Source organism: Palaemon carinicauda, chromosome 37 (assembly GCF_036898095.1).
Source record: "Palaemon carinicauda isolate YSFRI2023 chromosome 37, ASM3689809v2, whole genome shotgun sequence".
Taxonomy (NCBI): Eukaryota; Metazoa; Arthropoda; class Malacostraca; order Decapoda; family Palaemonidae; genus Palaemon; species Palaemon carinicauda.
Window position 1 is genome coordinate 48,626,879 of NC_090761.1, and position 19,022 is coordinate 48,645,900.

Here is a 19,022-nt window from a genome sequence, read left to right on the forward strand (position 1 = left end):
TCAACCTTGAGTCTCGCCTTTAAACTGAAAGGAATGGGCATTTCCTCATCGTTAGAACTTCCCTCCTCATATGAAGTTATGAACTTACCTATTCTCAGTCAGAAGTAAGACCTCCCCTATGGAACGTGGTTTAAGTTCTTTGGTCCTTAAAAGGATCCCTGTACAAACCATTATGACTGGCAACAGATTGCTGCCTAACTTGGAAGACAGTATTCCTGCTTGCTTTGGCCTCAGCCAAACGAGTTAGCAAACTTCATGTTCTGTTGTATGACGTCACCCATTCAAGGGGATTCGGAGAGGTAAGCTTCAGTTTCGTCCCTGAGCTTGTTGGCAAGACTCAAAATCCGGGGGTTTCGGATCCAAGATTCAACTCATTCCAGATAACGAGTCTCCGCTCTTTAACTGACGACTCAAATCATCTGTCACTATACCCAGTAAAGTGTTTGAGGCGCTAGCTCAAGAGAACAGCAGCAGCTTGGCCCAGAGTGCCCTCACTGTTCATCAGCATGGGTAGAAACAAGAGGAGTAATACAAAGAACACAATCTCCGCATGGATTTGCAGGGTCATTAACCTTGCCCTGAATCCCGATCCTCCTCCAGCACTTCGTCCCAGAGCCTGCAATGTCAGGAGCATAGCTACGTCTTTGGCCTTTAAAACGAACTACTCTGTGAAGCAGGTATTGAAAGTGGGAGAGTGGAAATGCCTAACTACGTCCACCGCCAACTACCTGCAAGACGTGACACACAGGAACCTCGGAACATCTTCTATCGGTCCTGTGGTGGCAGCACAACAGCGGGTTTAGTACCTCAAGCTCCTTTTTGGACAAGTAGCAGAAGGTTTAGGGCACTGGTTACCTGGGTGTTAGTCTGAGTGAATGAAAAGGAATGTCAGGCTCATTTCCTTTCTTCATCCTCCCCTCTCTTTGGGAAATCAGCATCCTGGATCCTCTGCACAAGCTGACCTCAAACTAATTGCTCCCTTGTGTAACCTAATATTGTTCCAATACTGTTATGTCACTATACCCTGGCAAGGTGGTATTGGGAATGTCTCGGTCTCTTCAGTTATTTCCTACAAGTCTCGGAATAACCTTTACCTTGACAGTCACATTGCTATTGTATCACACACAGAGCCTATGGTTTAGTGAGGTGTTAGGGTCTCCTTATTTTTGCACAAAACTCTGCACAATAGGAAGTACCCCAGGTAAGGCCAAAAAGCCTGATTGGCAGGGACATCCACCCTTTTAATGGGCGAATTACCCCTATGAAGAGCGTTAGTTTGCATTCCAGTTACGGAATAACTGACAAATTCGGAGGTAATTTATATTTTTCTTAACGATACAAACCTTAGCTATTTATACATACTTCCCCACCAACCCTGCCCCTCGTCAAAGTCCTACCTCCAAGCAAAGTGAAGCTCAATCGTAGGTGTGTGAGTGAGGGGTGTAGCTAGCTACCCCTCGCTAACTAGCGGATAGTTAGTTAACCCTCGCTAAATTCTAATGGCTCATACTTTCAGCTTCGCCAAAAGTAATACCCCTTTAAATAGCTAAGATTTGTATCGTTAGGAAAAATACAAATTACCTCCGAATTTGTCATATCTCCCGTTAGTGATTCATTGCTGTCGCTAAAATCAATCACATTAGATAAATTGCAGACTTTGTAGAATAATTGATATGACAATAATTAATCAAATCAGATGAAACTGAGTTGGTATGGGATGTTCTTCATTAAAAAAAGAATGCCACATTAAAATAATGATATCCATTCTTTGGATCACTCACACTTGCTTGGCAGATGTGTATTTATTGAATATTCCACATGTCCTAATCCTAGAATGTAGACGATGCAAAGCAAGATTTCAATTGAGCTTATTTTCACTATTTTTCAGTTGTTCCGTAACCGAAATACAAACCACGCTATTTACAATGGGTTTACCTTTTAGCGCAGCTGAATTGGCGAGCCATTAGAATTTAACGAGGGTGTATTACCCCCGCGCTAGTTAGCGGGGAGGTAGGGGAGTGGTAGCTAGCTACCCCTCCCCCCCCTCACACACAGATGAATGCTCACTTTCACTTTTGGCTCGGACTGTGACAGACGTCTCTGTCTTGGTCCTCTCTTGGCAGCCATTGTTTGTTTTGTCTTTACTTAATCGCTTCCTTTTCATTTACTCAATATATATGTAAACATGTTTTCATGTTTGTATATATATTTGAGTATAGAAATCAGTAAGTTTCCTTTTCAGAGTTGTGTGTGTTGTGTACGATATCTACGTGGAGTCCTCGGCAGTTAGGCCACCACGGCGTAATTTTATGGGTGGCGATCGAGTTTGACTTATGTCTTTCTCTCTCTCTCTCTCTCTTGAGGTCGTTCACCCTTTTACTACGTGTTACTACGCCCTTGTAGCTTCCTTTCCGTGTGGGGGGGTTGCTACGCCGTACGTTTGTCTCAATTAGTTATGAATCTAATTGTAGTTTTTTTTTTTTTTCAGCTTATAGAACGATTCCTTTCGGGGTTTTCGTTCTTTCTTTAGTGTTCATTCATTTTTAAATTACATAATTACATAGTTACATAATTATAATTGCTATAATTCTGTTTTGGTTACAGCTCTCCTTCCGTGAGTGTAAGTGGTTGTGAGGGCACGTGCCTGTTGTGTAATAATTGTTTCCTTTCCCTCGGGATTCCTCTTCGGAGCCTTCCCGGGGGAATGAATGTGTACTAATGTTTTTTTTTTTTTTTTTTTTTTACAGTTATCAATCTAGTTCGTTTCTGTAATATGGCAACGGTGTGAGCTGTCTTGTTGAGGCCTGGGGATTCGGCTGTTGCTGCCTCCCCCCTTGTAGTTTCGTCAGGGGCGTGTCTCCTTCTACTGGAAGTACTCCCGTGACGACGGACAGCTCTCCAGTTCATTTTAGAACTCTCAGGAGGCTTGCCTCCTTGGGCGGGTAACTTTCCTTCCGAGGGAAGTTTTTCCTGTCCAGGCTTGAGTTTTTCCCCTTTTGGGGGGGTTCTTCTCTTGCCTTTTTTTCATGCGACTATGCTCTTGGTGCTGAGCGATCACACCTGCAGTTTCGCTCAAGGGGCTGGGCAGCTGCAGGAGCTCCTCTTCGGAGGATTGCTCCTTTTAGGTCACTGGCTGACCAGTCTCTTCTACGAAGTGTTTCTCTTTTGTTCGCGAGAGAGTACACTCATAGAGACTTCTCTTCGGAGGTTTCTTCTGTTGCTGTTGCTGTTGGTCTCCCTCGCCGTAAGGCCCACCGTCCGCCTCGTCGTAAGGGCCTCTCATCTCCCTATAAGGGTGCTAAGAGGCGCCTTTTTGAATCTCCGTTTGCAGCCTACAACTCCTTTTTCTCGATCTTCCGCCTTGGTGCAGATGGACAGCAGTCTGATCTCGTCTTCCGATGGGCAACGGTCTTCCCGACGGACAACGGTCTTCCGACGGACATCAGTCTCCCGGCGGACAGACAACGGTCTTCCGACGGACATCAGTCTCCCGACGGACAACGATCCCTTCGGGGCAAAGGGTTGCCTCCCACGGGGGTTCTTCCCTTGCGTGTCAGGGTTCCCCTGCGCGCCCTTCTGCTGTGTTCTCTCCTGCTCCTGCTCAGTGTTAGCCCACAGGCGCTCTCCTGCTCATCGGCGCTCTCCTGCTCATCAGCGCTCTCCTGTTCGTCAGCGCTCTCATGATCATCATCCCTGCTGTTCCTGTTGGTTCCTATTACGCGCCCTGTGCGCCCACGTTCGTCCTCGCGATCTAGAACTTCGGTTCAGGTCGGGGTCAAGGACTCCTCTTCTATGCGCAGGCTTCCACGCGTAGCCTTCTGCTCGTCAGCGATCATCAGCTCGCCAGCGATCATCAGCTCGCTAGCGATCACCTGTCTCTCGGCGATCTCCGGATCGCCCGCGTGTGTTACAGCCGGCACGCCAACGTTCTCCAACACTTCTGAAGGAACATGGTTCGCCAGCTACTAGCTCACCTGCGGATGCTGCTCGCCATCGCGCAATCGCCTACCTGCGGATGCTGCTCGCCATCGCGCGATCGCCCACCTGCGGATGCTGCTCGCCATCGCGCGATCGCCCACCTGCGGATGCTGCTCGCCATCGCGCGACCGCCCACCTGCAGATGCTGCTCGCCATCGCGCGACCGCCCACCTGCGGATGCTGATCGCCATCGCGCGACCGCCCACCTGCGCATGCTGATCGCCATCGCGCGACCGCCCACCTGCGCATGCTGATCACCATCACGCGATCGCCCCCCTGCGCATGCTGCTCGCGATCGCTCACCTTCGCATGCTGCTTGCCATCGCGCGATTGCTCACCTGCGCATGCTGCTCGCCATCGCGTCGGCATGCCACAACTCGCCATTGCCAACCTGCGCGTTAGCGCTCACCAGCTCACCACCGATCGCCTGTTGATCCATATCGCCAGCGGTCTTCCTCGTCATCGCGCTAACGCTTGCGTTCGCCGCCTCGGACTCGCGCTCATTCACCTGCCCACCCTCACGACCGTTTGCCTGCGCGCCCGCACGACCGTTCGCCTGCGCGCCCGCGCGACCGTTCGCCTGCGCGCCCGCGCGACCGTTCGCCTGCGCGCCCGCGCGACCGTTCGCCTGCGCGCCCGCGCAACCGTTCGCCTGCGCGCCCGCGCGACCGTTCGCCTGCGCGACCGTTCGCCTGCGCGACCGTTCGCCTGCGCGACCGTTCGCCTGCGCGACCTCTCGCCTGCGCGACCTCTCGCCTGCGCGACCGCTTGCCTGCGCGCCCGCGCGATCATTCGCCTGCGGCCCACACGCTCACGTGCCTGCACGTCTACGCTCATGCGCGTCCGCGCCCATGCTCTCCAATGTTCGCCCGCGCGCGAACCAACGGTATTCCATCGCGCGGACGGACGGTGTTCCGTCGCGCGAACCGACGGTGTTCCGTCGCACGCCGTCGCGCGAACCGACGGTGTTCTGTCGCTCGAACCTACAGTGTTTCTTTGCACAAACGTCGGCTTATTTCTTGCAGTATCCATTGCTCGTCTATGGGTTATCGCTCGCCGACCACCAGCTCTCGCCCTTCCTACCACGCTCTCCCTCCTTCTGCGCTCCTTCGCTCACCTTCGTTTGCGTTCCTGCGTTACCGCGCATGGGCGCTTCCACGTTCGCCCACGCGCAAATCTTTGAATTACCATCAAGCGAGCTCCAGGGCGATTGCGACCACGATTCCCATTGTGGTTTTCGCAGCATGGCCAGCCTGGCGAGTCCTTCTGGAGCGTATTTCCAGAATACGGCCTCACCCCGTAAACGCAGAGCATGGCACTTGCAAGAATAGGAGAAACTTCAGGGAGATCTGAGCAACACTCCTCTTTCCAGAACCTGGGTTAGCCCTTCCCCGTCATTCCCTGGAAGGATTTTTGGCGGGGGGGCTTTCCGTTCGAGATTTCTCCATCGGACAAGGGGTGACTGCTTACCCCTTCCTCTGGGGACTTACCAGGTCCTTTCCCTCCTCGGTTACGGCCCGAGGTTTGGTTCAAGGAAGCTACAGGAAGATCATGGGTACTTTCCTCCTCTCGAGCTCAGGCACCTTGGCCTTTCGTCGTTAAGTATCTAACTTGCGGACAAGCTCGATGTTGTACCATCTGGACGCGCTGACTGAGGGCTTCCTTCGGGTGTCTCATCTGTGGAGGTCGATGACCTCAGACACCCTTCCATCCTTGAGAAGAGTTTGTTTGTGCCCAAGGACATAGACTTAGACAGCGGCTGTGCGGAGGAAATCGACTTCCGTTTTCACTCCTCCAAGGCGCTTTCTTCCAGACTCTGCAGGGCTCCAGCGCCCTTTTCTTTCAACCACGTCGGCCTAAGTTATCGGCTACGACAGCTGGGACAAGGTGTCCAATTGCAGTTTCCTCCTGTCAGGAACAGAGGGCACGGGAGGCTCCCTCGGGGGGGCATAGTCCTAAAAGGAGCGGCAGAGTTCACGAACTCTAGGATTGCAGGTTTTTCGCTGGGAGGATGCTTAAGGTTACTCATCCGAATGACAGCTTTCCGATGCCCATTCCCGCACAATCTCTGTGATCAGCCAAGAATATCGCGCCTGCCGTCTCTGTCAGCGAATTCAGTGTCTCTGAACCTCTATGCCATAGCGTCAGCAAGAGTTGCCCGGTTGGGCAGAATGATCCATACGTTAGGCGAAGGTCTTCCATAGGATCATCGACGGCTTCACCCCCGGTCTCTTCAGTCGATCCTTTCTTGTAAGGAAGGATCTGAGAGGGGAGTTCCGTAGTCGACCTCTCAGCCCTGATCAAGTTTGTCGAACAAACTTCGGCCAGCGTAGAACAGCAGAATCGATCAGACTGGTAACGAGGCGACAGGAATCCTTAAACCCTGGATCGGAAGGACGGGTACTTTCAGTTTCCATTCCATCCATCTTCCAGGGAGCTCGTCGAATTCAGCCTAGACTGCAAGTATTCCTGCTTATGATGCAGTGTGGCTATCCCGCCGTTGCATAGCAGGTTTTTTCCCCAGAGAACTCTCCCTGCCTTCCTCATGGCCGCTCAGGTTCAGGCTTCCGCCTCCTCTGCTGTTTGGAGGGCTGGTCAACTCTGGTAGGCTCGGGTTCGACCTTCTTCAGCGCCGGGACAAGCTTCCGGATGCTTACCATGAGTGTGGGTTCATGGTACAGTATTTTGCTTGGCGCCTTCTCTTCTTCTGCCTCAACATCTGGAGTATCTGGCCATGATATTGAGTCAACGGCCTTACCACGTTGGAAACCCTGCTTCTCGTCCGTCCAGCGAGGTTAAGCAACGTCGGGTCTGGTCGGTACTTGGATGGGTGACCACCTGGGGACGCCAGATTCTGTTACCACATCCTCCGAGCCTTCCTTTCAGTTGACTGTGGCAAGACTGAGGAGAGTCGCAGTACCTGTTCTCAGTCAAGCAGAGCTTTCAGCCCTACCTTGGAACGTTTACTAGTTCTCCTTTCCTCATTGACCCGTCTATAGTCCGAACGGTCGCCTCAGGATAAGTTCCATGTGGGGCGGTCCAAGTTCCGGTGGCTTCAGGCAACGTTTAACCGGACTTCCTGGCCCCTATGGGTGTTGACCTATGGAGCCTCTTGATGGTAGTGGATATTCTCGTCCTTTCCCCACATTCTTGATGCTGTTCTCGGACTCGTCAAAGGAAAGGGGGGGGCATGTTCTGGTCCAGGCCTATGGTCAAGACCTGAAGGATACCTCTCCATCATTCAGGCAGGCTTAGGGGCCTTAGTCTGGCCCCTCTATAGATCCTACAGCTCCTGCCGAGTCGCCCCGTGCGCGTCGACTTCATGATTCTGGCGTATTCTAACCAGCAGGGGACGCATTTTCACACCTTCACATCTTGCAGTAGAGATACCAGGATGATTGAGATTCTCTCAATACCACCATCGGCTCTCTCATTCCAGGCAGGGGAATGTTCTCTCCGACTATTCGAGCAGAGCCTCGTAGAGAGAGTGTACCTGGGGGTCTTTGACCTTGGGTAACCAGGAAGTCCTGGGCTGGGGGACCTGATCGCGACAGCTTGGAACCTCAAGCTTCCGCTGTTTTTCCCCCTAGTCTCAGACCCCGAGACTCTGGCAAGATGCATTCCGGTGATGGTGGGACAACTTCGACGCCTGCGTCTTCCCTCCTTTTTGTCTGTGGACAATGGGTCTCAACAAGACCAGGTTGTCTGTCAACCTTTCAATGGGAGAGCTCCACTGGGACTATGCGCAGAACGGTTTCTGGACCCTCTGCTTCCCCTGACGGAACTCCCGGGAGAGCTTCTCCCACGGTGCAGACTACTCAAATAACCACACTGCGACATCTCTCCCGAACCGGGGCGTCGCTTCGGCTTCATGCCTGGAGACACTACACCTCCTCCTCAAGAAGAGACAACCCGCTACAGTCGCGGTATGGAGGTCGCGTCATCTGCGATAGTCATCCGCAGGGGTCTTCCAGGCAAAGTGAAGAGTCTAAGGTGGTTGGTGCCGTGGGAGATATACCTCTTCCCTTGAGGCCTCTTCTCCAGCAATAACGGTCTTATTGCCTTTCGGCGGGAGGAAACTCCTTTCCGCTCTCGGCAATGAAGCCTGTCGCTCAGCCTTTCCCTGACCTTCAGGCTTAAAGGAATAACTTTTTCCTGCCCGCTGGATCTTTCCTCGCTCATGCGAAGCTACGATCGTCCCTGCCCTAGTCGGAGGAAGACCTCCAACTTGGAGCATGGCTTGGACTTTTAGTCCTTTAAGAGATTTTCTCAAGACCCTTTACGACAGGCCTCGGATTGTATTCCGCCTTGGGTCTCCTGCTCACTCTGGCCACAGCCAGTGTGTAAGCAATCTTCTTGGTCTCGTACGACTCCCCCTTTCTAAGGAAGAGGGGAAGGCAACATTCAGGTTCGCTCCTGAGTTGTTGGCTAGACTCAGAATCTGGGGGTCCCGGCCCTTCGGTCCAATTCCTTCAAGATTTCGAGTCTCCATTCTGTATCTGATGTCCCAAGACCTTCTCTTTCTTGCCAGTAAAGGAATCGAGAGGTTAACTTTGGGAACAGCTGCAGTTTGTCCTCAGTTGCAGCCGATTTGGGAGCACAAGGAGGACATGGGGGGAGAGTCACCAGTATACCTCTTCAGCCCGGACTCAAGGACATTCATCTCGACCTGTCTCCAGACCCTCCCCCGTCACGTCGCCCTACAGCACGATGTTGGATACATCGCAACGTCCCTGGCCTTCGAGTAATACTACTCTGTGACGCAGGTGCTACAAGCTGGAGTCTAGAAGCATCTAATGACCTTCGCAGCCCGTTTATATCGCTCTGTGGTGGCTACACAACAGCTGGTCTAACCTCAGGCTCCTTTTTGGACAGGTAGCAGAAGGTTGAGGGCATTGTTATCAGGTTTTAGTCTGCATGAACGAAAGAAGTATGTCTGGCCCTTATTTCTTTCTTCTTCATCCCCTCTACGGGGAGGCAGCATCCTGGTCTCTGCATAGCTGACCTCGAACCTCTGCAGGTAAACCATGCTTCCTTGTGTTCCGAGTATTGAGTCAATACTGTCACGTCCCCCATACCCTGACGAGGTGGTATTGGGAACGTCCTAACCCAGAGTTCCTTCTGGAACTCCAGGTCAACTGCCTAGGATGGGTCACACTTCTTCCTTCACACACAAGCTTATGTAGGCCACACGGTTCCTTGCGGAGCAAGGAGCTTGTGAGGTGCAGGAACTCCTTTTCTCGAGTGCGACTCACTCGGATTCTGAGTCCCCGGGTAAAGCCAAAGCCAGTATGGCTGGGGACTTTCCACCCTACCTAATGGGTAAGTCACCCATTGTAAATAGCGTGGTTTGTATTTCGGTTACGGAACAAATGACAAATTCGAAAATAATTTGTATTTTTCCTAACCATACAAACCTTAGCTATTTACACATTTCTGGGCTTGAACCTGTGCCGGCCAGTGAATAAGCTCCTATTAGCACTTATTCTTAGGTAATTTACTGCTAAATATACCAGAGAAAAAATATAAAGGAGTGCTAGGTTGACTAGCTCGCTCACCTATTGGTGTCGGTATGGAATTGGGCGTATAATCCAGAGGTCCCGCACCATTTAGATTCATCCACGACAAAGACCCCCAATAGAGGAGAGCCGTTCAACCTCACTCGGCACCACCAACTCTGCATCCGCTCAGAACTCAACTCCTTTTTAGCACGCCTGTGTGGTAACCCGCTAGTTTGTGCTCTCGTGTTTTTGCCTTATTTTCCTTGGATTATGGCTTCTACATCGGTTTCCCAGGAGACACCGTCTAAGTTAAGTACCAAGCTATGTTTTGCTGTGTTTTGAGCAATCTAGATCGTTTAATATTTAAGTTATAAGAGTTTATTCTCTTCGATCATCTCGGTCTTGCTCGATTCCGCTTACGGTTGGTACTCCTGTTTCGAGAGCTTTTAGTTTCACTCGCGGTGTTACTAAGTGTATTATTTTTATTATCAGTTTAATTTTTTATATGTTTTATAGTGGATATTCATTATTTAGCATTTAGAGCCCTTGTGGTTCATATTTAGGGCCGATATCAGATTACGTATCGTAGGTGGCTTGCCGACCTTCGGCCATCAGGTTGTTGTCCTTCGGGATTTATTCATTATTTCGCATGCCTTGCCCTAATTTTTTATGTGTATATTTATATATTTTTCAACGCTATTACTTTTATAATGAATATTTGTGCTTATTACTCCGTATGATCTGTTTTGGTAGTGTTTGGGGATCGTCAGTTGGTAGCCCTGCTGCTCCGTATCACGTGATCCTCCCCCAAGCTCCCCCTCTCGCTAGGTTGGTGGCTAGGCTTCTCTCCCCCCTCCCCTAGGGGACCGTTGCCTTCCCTTCCTACAGAGGGGGTAGTTCAGTGTTTATGGACTTTGTCCTCTCTCCGGGTGTCCCGGTGGTTTTGTCTCTGTCTAGACTGGTTGGCCACCGGTCAACAGAGTAGGATCCCGGTGCACCCTATTTTATAATGTTCACCTATCACACTTTTAATTATGTTATACGAAACCCTCTGGGTTCTGTTGGTGGTTCTTATCTACGGTTCCGCCCCCCCCCCCTTATTTTATAACAGTTACTATGATTATATATGACAGATCACTACCCCGGAGTTCCTATATGTATTAGTTTATGGATGTACTTTTATATATCCCGGTCCGGGGCTTAACCTCGCTCCGGGAAGTCAGACACCATGTGTGTTAATTCTTTGTTGCATCCTTCTTTATGATCCCGGCTCGTCCGGAATGAATAGTTATACTCTAGTCTTAAGTTAGACTTATGTTTAGGCCCGGGTCCTCCGGACCCGCCCCTACTTAAGAGTATTACAGTTAAGCTCTAGTCTTAAGTTAGACTTATGTTTAGTCCCGGGTCCTCCGGACCCGCCCCTACTTAAGAGAATTACAGTTTCTCATATACTATTCTTTTTATAGATGGTTCATTGTCAGACGACGGCCTGTGCGGCTGTTCTTCACCAGCCTTGTGGCCATACGGTGTGTAGGTCTCACGCCCTCTGCGGAGTTCAGCTGGAAGACATCGTAGTCTGGCATCCTGATAATTGTATGGTCTGTTTTGACCTCATTACCACCCTTGGATCCGATTCGGTGAGTCCCGTTGGCTATGTTGTCTTTTCTAATTATTCTTACTTTTATTTGGTATACATACACTATTTCGTAAGATTTCTATGGTCTTTAAAGGACCTCCGGGACTCTTCCTTTCTTTAATTCCCACTATTATTTCAGGCATCCCCGGAGCAGAAGACTGCGGCTCGGGCCATACTGAAAGTGTGGGTTGGGGGATTTGCCCGAAATGTGAAATCAAAGCAGCCTTACGTCCTCTCTGAAGACTACTGTGCAATGATTTACCCTAATGCTAAGTCTTCAGCCGCTGTGGCTAGAGCTGTTGCGGCACCCATCATTGCCGACATTGATGCCACTATTTCGGGATTCATCGATCAGGATCAAGATCAGGATACGTCTGATGCCCCCGGAGATCTGGAAGACAATGTTGCCTCCTTGAACTTGGACGTGGAACCCATGTTGTTGGATGATCCGGATGCAGGTAGGGTGGTAAGTGAGGCAGGTGTTACCGGCGCTGAGATTCCTATCCTCAGCCCCGCTCTTTCTTCTTCATCTGATCTCTCTTCTTTCCATGGTTTTTCTGGGGACCGCGATTCGTCTCACCGATCACACCCGGTTCCCCCCAAAGATAAATCTAAATCTAGAACTTTGCCAAAAGCTCGTAAGCCCCACAAGGCTTCCCATGGTTCTAAAACGAATACAGACCCATCATCTAAGGCTTCCGGCTCCTCCTCTAAGTCTCACGACCCGGGAGTACAATCCGCCACTTCTGCTCATAACCCGGGCCTTTCTGAATCAGCCATGCTTCGCATTGTGTCGGAGATGCAATCTAAGATTGTGTCAGAAATGCAGGCCAAGATGGACTCGATGTTTTCTAACATTGGTCAGAGACTTGGGGCATTAGAGCATGGTGCTCCGGAGCGAGTTCAAAGCTCTCTCATCCCGGATGCCTCTAAGCTTCCTCCGTTTACCAAGAATAACCCTTGGCGCATGGCTCTTCATTCCCCGTTCTCAGACGGGATGTTAACGTTGAAAGGTCTTGGTACTCGTCCACTAGAGGATTTTGAATTCTTTCCTCCTGGTCTCGCATTTCCGTTTCATGGTTATGCCAGGCTTACCGAGGAAGCTCTGGTTCGGCTGGATAAGGTCCCTAAAGAGACCGTCATTTTCCCAAAGGAACAAGCCCAATCTGTTTGGGCTAGGTTTCTAAATGACATAGGTTGCACCAATACCATGTTGACGCCTCATAAAAGTGCTTTTACAATGTTCCTAATGGACAAGAATACCGTGACTCCATGCGTCACTAAGATTGCAGAGCTTGCCTTTCAATACGCTCTGGAGGAGAAGCCCTTGCCTCCCATCCGAGAGGTAGATCCGATCTCCCTCCTTCTTCCTTCAGATAATGAGTGTTGGGACAATGTCCATACCACCTTTACTTCCGGCAAGCTGACAGAGGACTGTGCGTCAGTAATTTTTAGTGAACGGCTTCCCCGTCTCCCGGAATCCCTTATTAAACAGGAGTATGATTCCCGCCTACGTGTTGGTCGAACCTTGAACTTGGCCACTTCTACGGAGTCGATAGCCTTAACTTATGATACTGAGAGTATCTTTAAGTCTCTCAATAAGGCTACTTTGCAGTCTTTGTACTTTGACTTATATGACTTTGCTCTTGCTAAACGAAGGTGCCGCAAACACGTCCTGGCTGAGGCGACTATTAGGCACGAACCGAATAAACTTATCCGGTCCTCTTGTTGGGGTCCAAATCTTTTCCCTGAGGATCTTGTGGAGGAAGTCTTGACGGAAGCTACAAGAGTTAATCAGAGCCTTAAAGCCCGTTGGGGTTTGACTCCTAAGCGGAAATATGATCCCGCAAGTTACCAAGCCCGTGGTAGGAAGAAGCTCCGCCCGTATACCTCCACTCAGTTCCGGCAACAGCAAAGTAACTCGTCCGTTTTCCGGCAGCCTCTCCCACCATCTCCGGCTGTTCCTGCACAGCCTTCCACCTCTCAGGCTCCTTCCTCGGACGACTACGTCACCGTTCTGCTCCCTAAGAGCCAGCTTCCCGGTGCCTCCACCACCTCTCCAGCCTTTAACCAATCTTATGAGGCTCAAGGCTCTTCCCAGGGTTATAACAGAGGTAGAGGCTACCACCGTGGTTCATACCAGAACAGAGGTAGAGGTAGATTCTTTCGCAAAGGAAAGAACTTCCGAGGCGGACGTGGAGGCAACTCCTCAAGCCAATACTGAGGTGCAGCGGGTAGGGGGGAGGCTTTATGCCTTCCGCAACAAATGGAGGTTCAGTCCCTGGGCTTTCAGTATCATCTCCAAGGGACTGGGGTGGAGTTGGATTCAAGGACCTCCTCCACCGAACAGATTTCATCAGCATTCCACTCCGGACCTAGTCGAGTTTGTCCAGGACCTGTTACAAAAGAACGCCATACAAGAAACGAAACACCTGAAGTTTCAGGGTCGGCTGTTCAGTGTCCCGAAGAAGGATTCGGACAAGAGAAGAGTGATTCTAGACCTATCCCTTCTCAACTTGTCCATTCAATGCGACAAGTTTCGAATGCTTACCGTCTCGCAGGTGCGGACCTTACTTCCCCGTGGGGCCGTCACCACCTCTATCGATTTTACAGACGCCTATTATCACGTTCCGATAGCGAGACACTTCCGTCCGTATCTAGGCTTCCGCCCAGGAAACAAAAATTACTCCTTCAAGGTGATGCCTTTCGGGCTCAACATCGCCCCAAGGATCTTCACAAAGTTAGCAGAAGTTGCTGTTCAGGAACTCAGAAATCAAGGGATTCAAGTAGTAGCCTATCTGGACGACTGGCTCATTTGGTCAGACACCTCCCAAAATTGCCTAAAAGCCACTCACAAAGTCATCCAATACCTTCAATCTCTAGGCTTTCAGATCAACTTCAAGAAGTCCCGTCTTCTTCCGAAATCAAAGTTCCAATGGCTCGGCCTGCAATGGAATCTTATATCTCACACTCTGTGTCTTCCCAAACCCAAGAGGTTAGAGATTGCAATGAACACCAAACGCTTTCTCAAAGACAAAGTGAGTTCCAGACGACTCCAAGAGAGGATCCTAGGGTCCCTTCAATTTGCTTCAGTGACGGATCTACTTCTGAAAGCAAAGTTGAAAGATATCAATCGTGTCTGGCGTTCGAGGGCGAATCGGAAGCTCCGGGACAGGAAAGTCCGCCTTCCTCCCATTCTCCGGGAAAGACTTCTACCTTGGACAAAGGCCAACAATCTGTCAAAGTCAGTTCCCCTTCGATTTCCGCCTCCGAAGTTAATCATTCACACGGACGCATCCCTATCAGGTTGGGGCGGCTATTCTCAGCACAAAAAAGTTCAAGGTCTTTGGTCTCCCTTATTCCGCCAATTTCACATCAATGTGCTGGAGGCCATGGCAGTTCTACTAACCCTGAAACGTCTCTCTCCATCCAAGAGACAACACCTTTGTCTGGTTCTCGACAGCGAAGTGGTGGTCCGCTGCCTCAACAGAGGCGGATCAAAATCAGGGCCTCTGAACCATGTTCTAGTAGATATATTCTCCCTAGCAGCCTCGAACCATTGGCATCTTTCAGCTGTCCACTTGGCGGGAGTCCGGAACGTAGTTGCAGACGCCCTGTCCCGGACCTCCCCTCTAGAGTCGGAATGGTCACTCGATCAAAAGTCATTTCGGTGGATTCTCTCTCGGGTTCCGGGTCTCCAAGTAGACCTCTTCGCCACGGAGTCCAACCACAAATTGAGAGTATGTGGCTCCCAATCTAGACCCTCAGGCCTACGCCACAGACGCCATGTCACAGAATTGGGACATCTGGGAAATGATTTATCTCTTTCCCCCGGTGAATCTTTTACTGAAAGTTCTAGACAAACTGAGATCCTTCAAGGGACAAGTAGCCTTGGTCGCACCCAACTGGCCCAAGAGCAATTGGTACCCTCTCCTGCGAGAGTTGAGACTACATCCTCACCCGATACCCAATCCGGTTCTGTCTCAGATAGTACAAACACGCGTTGTGTACGCTTTCTCAAACATTCAGAGCGCCCTAACTTTATGGACTTCATGAAGTTTGCGGCCATGCATGGTGCCAATATTGATCCTTAAAACACCCTGTTCCTAGAATCAGATAAACGGGATTCCACCATCCGCCAATATGATTCTGCAGTTAAAAAGTTGGCTAAATTTCTGATAGACTCAGACGTACACTGTATGAACTTGAACCTTACAGTCACTTTCTTTAGAACTTTATTAGAATCAGGTCTGGCAGCCAATACTATCACCACTATTAAATCTGCTTTGAAAAAGATCTTCCTAGTGGGTTTTAACATAGACTTAACCGACTCTTTGTTAGCTTCAATTCCGAAAGCCTGTGCCAGACTGAAACCGGTTACCCGTCCTACCCTGGTTACCTGGTTCCTTAATGATGTGCTCAAATTGGCTTCTGATACCATTAACAGTTCTTGTGATTATATTCCCCTTCTCAGGAAAACACTTTTCCTTGTGAGTTTGGCTTCCGGGGCAAGAATTTCTGAACTGGCAGCTTTGTCAAGAGACCCGGGTCATATTGAGTTCCTTCCTTCGGGAGAGGTCCTTCTTTCACCTAAAAAATTCTTTTTAGCTAAGAACGAAGACCCTCAGAACAGATGGTCCTCCTGGAAAATTGTTCCCCTCACGCAAGATCCGTCTCTGTGCCCTGTTACTACTCTTAAGTCTTATTTATCCCGGACTTCCTCTAACTCCTCCGGGCCTCTATTCGTTAGAGAACAAGGCGGTACCATTACCATTAAAGGGATCAGGCAACAAATTTTGTATTTTATTAAACAAGCTAACCCTGACTCTTTTCCTCTTGCACATGATATTAGAGCAGTTGCTACTTCGGTGAACTTTTTTCACCACATGAATTTTACGGATCTTTCTAGGTACACAGGGTGGAAGTCACCGTCAGTGTTCAAGAAACACTATCTTAAACATTTGGAAGCCCTTAAATTTCCTACGGTAGCTGCAGGGAGCGTAGTTACCCCCAGGTAACTCACATGTTAATTCCTTGTCATTTTATCTCTCCCCCTTACCTGCCTCATTTATACCCTATTTGTATTCGTTGGTTTCGCACCGGGTTACTATTCCTATATTTGTTAAATTTTTGACTCCCGAGTATCTGTATATATCATCACTCACGGCATTATTATACCTTACCTTTTTTGTCAATTGTTCTACCAAGTGGATTTATGTTCCTTTTAAGGTACCTTTATAGTTGTTTTTGGCACTCAACTCTGATTAAAGTAACTTGTGTTTCCCTTGTGTTTATGTTTTTTCCTTTATTTTTCAAGTTTGGTGACATTTCTCTTGTATATATTCACTGGCCGGCACAGGTTCAAGCCCAGAAAAGGGATTTTGACGTAGGAAAAATCTATTTCTGGGCGAGGGACCTGTGCCGCCCAGTGAACCCTCCCAGCTCCTCTCCCTTGGAGTCCCCAAACTTTGGGTGCTAAGGAGTTGGGTTCTGAGCGGATGCAGAGTTGGTGGTGCCGAGTGAGGTTGAACGGCTCTCCTCTATTGGGGGTCTTTGTCGTGGATGAATCTAAAGGGTGCGGGACCTCTGGATTATACGCCCAATTCCATACCGACACCAATAGGTGAGCGAGCTAGTCAACCTAGCACTCCTTTACATTTTTTCTCTGGTATATTTAGCAGTAAATTACCTAAGAATAAGTGCTAATAGGAGCTTATTCACTGGGCGGCACAGGTCCCTCGCCCAGAAATAGATTTTTCCTACGTCAAAATCCCTTATTTGCCCACCAGCCCTGTCCCCCAAGACAAGTCCTACCTCTAAGTGAAAGTGAGCATTCATCTGTGTGTGAGGGGGGGAGGGGTAGCTAGCTACCACTCCCCTACCCCCCCGCTAACTAGCGCGGGGGTAATACACCCTCGTTAAATTCTAATGGCTCGCCATTTCAGCTGCGCTAAAAGGTAAACCCACTGTAAATAGCTAAGGTTTGTATGGTTAGAAAAAATACAAATTATCTTCGAATTTGTCATTTTTCAAACCTCAATGTATCTTTATCAAGTATTGGACAAATCCTCAATCTTTACAAATCCTCCATTCATTACATTTTTTCAGGGCCTGTAATACAGTATATCAAGTAAGATATAACAGTACTAAACCATTCAAGCCAACCATGCTATGAGAGTTAAGAATACTAACTTGGTGGTCACACTAAGTTATTTTTATAATATTAAAAATCTGACAATTTTTAACATTTGTCATTCATTGCTTTGCATATTGACCTCATAGTGGTTTATTGCCCACAAAAAAATCTTTTATGCAGTGTGCTGATAGCAGTAGTAAAGCATAAACATTATACAGCTTTTTCTCAGTCTCCAGCAATATAGGTTCTTAGTTTATACTTATACTGTATGTGTCAATGGTCTATCTCCCAGCATTCAATATACATTAACCCAATTGTATGAGGTTTTAAAAATATGGCAGTAGTCTAGATAATTCTTTCACAATAGTTACTGAAATCATTGAAGTTGGATGGAGGTTATGCATTTGCCTTTGTGTGCTACATGATTTCTTTGTCCTAGATTGTTACTGATGGATTTCAATTAGACTTTTGGGTGACAGTCTTTGGCCCAAGGATGAATAAGTCGAATTTCAAGGTAAATTGAATCTGGATGCTAATTCAGGTTTTTTAACTTAAATTTCATTCTACGTACATAGTAGTTTTTCAAACATTATTGCTCTTCTATATGGTAATTTTAAAAGTGTAGATTTTTATTTTAGATAATTGATTCTTGTGAATTTGTTAGTGTTTTTTTTTTACCGAGGGCTTTCTAGATGTTTATTTGATATTCTTCTTCATATTCTAGGATATGGCAGTTCAGTTTGAAAAAGGACAAATTGGAAAACCTTTGGAGGTGGTTCATGTCAAAGCAGAAGCTCCAAAAGTACCTGAACATAAGGAGATACCTGAAGAGGAAAAGGATCAAAGTGGCAATTATGATTATGAATCAATTGCTGACATGAATATTCGTAGACAAGATGAACGCCGTCGGTTAATAGAAGAAATTTTAAAAGAAGAAGCTATGAAGTGAATGAAGGGACAATTGGTATACTCTGGTGTAGAAAGTAGAATAATTAAAATATTACATTTTATAATCAAGTTTTTTTTACTAATGTATGCAAAAAATAGTATGTATAGTAGTTTCTTTCTTCTTCAAGATATTGTGAAATGTTTTAATTGAGAAAAATTCAGATATTTTAGCTTGAATAGTCCATGTTAATGTTAGTGGTCATTTATTCTAAAAATTCATGAGATATTTACAGTATTATAGTTGTTTAGTATGAATCATGTAGAAAAAAACTATCACACGTACAATATTTATTCATTACAAGTTAAGCTTTGTTTGGATATATTTATTTTCTAAAATCTGTTGCAGTCATTTCAAATTGAATGACAAATGGTCTACCCACACTATCAAAAGTGACAGGAATAAAAGTAAATGTTAAAATGTCCAATCTAGACCTAAGTATGTTACAAATTGTCCCAAAGCTTGAACCAAGATGTTCTTATTCAACAAACTTATCTTTTGGCCAGTGGTGAAAGAGACTAGCTTCTGGCTGGATAAGGGCATGTCTAAACACAGTATTTATGACCTGTAGTCTAATATAGCTACATGTAAAAACAAAATTTGTTCTGGCTAAGCACGATCGTTCTCCCTCAGGGGTGAGAGGGACGCGTTCTTCTTCCCACACCCCCAAATCACTTTCAAAGGCTCCTTCTCGCTCACGCTCTCACGAGGGATGAGTGAGCAGGAGTGCAGATTGCTCATCTAGGCAACCCCAGGGTACTGGAGGGGGTGTTGTTGCTTCCCCATTATTTTAGCCTTTTTAAAACCCGGTAAGGACAAGTTTTT

At 48.1% G+C, this 19,022-nt stretch overlaps 1 protein-coding gene and 1 pseudogene across 2 annotated transcripts in view; both read left to right on the forward strand.

The window, feature by feature from the left end:
- The window catches only part of LOC137629082 (dnaJ homolog subfamily C member 17), a 102,969-nt gene extending 84,364 nt beyond the window's left edge, over nucleotides 1–18,605 (forward strand). Inside the window, exons 7-8 of one of the 2 annotated variants that reach the window (XM_068360350.1) lie at nucleotides 17,691–17,765; nucleotides 17,976–18,605. In XM_068360350.1, coding sequence (XP_068216451.1) covers nucleotides 17,691–17,765; nucleotides 17,976–18,200 — 300 coding nt within the window. In that variant the 3' untranslated portion in view covers nucleotides 18,201–18,605. The remainder of the gene's footprint in view (nucleotides 1–17,690; nucleotides 17,766–17,975) is intronic. The other variant, XM_068360351.1, reaches the window with a different exon arrangement.
- On the forward strand, nucleotides 6,723–6,841 carry LOC137629876 (5S ribosomal RNA; annotated as a pseudogene).
- Nucleotides 18,606–19,022: the final 417 nt, after the last annotated feature.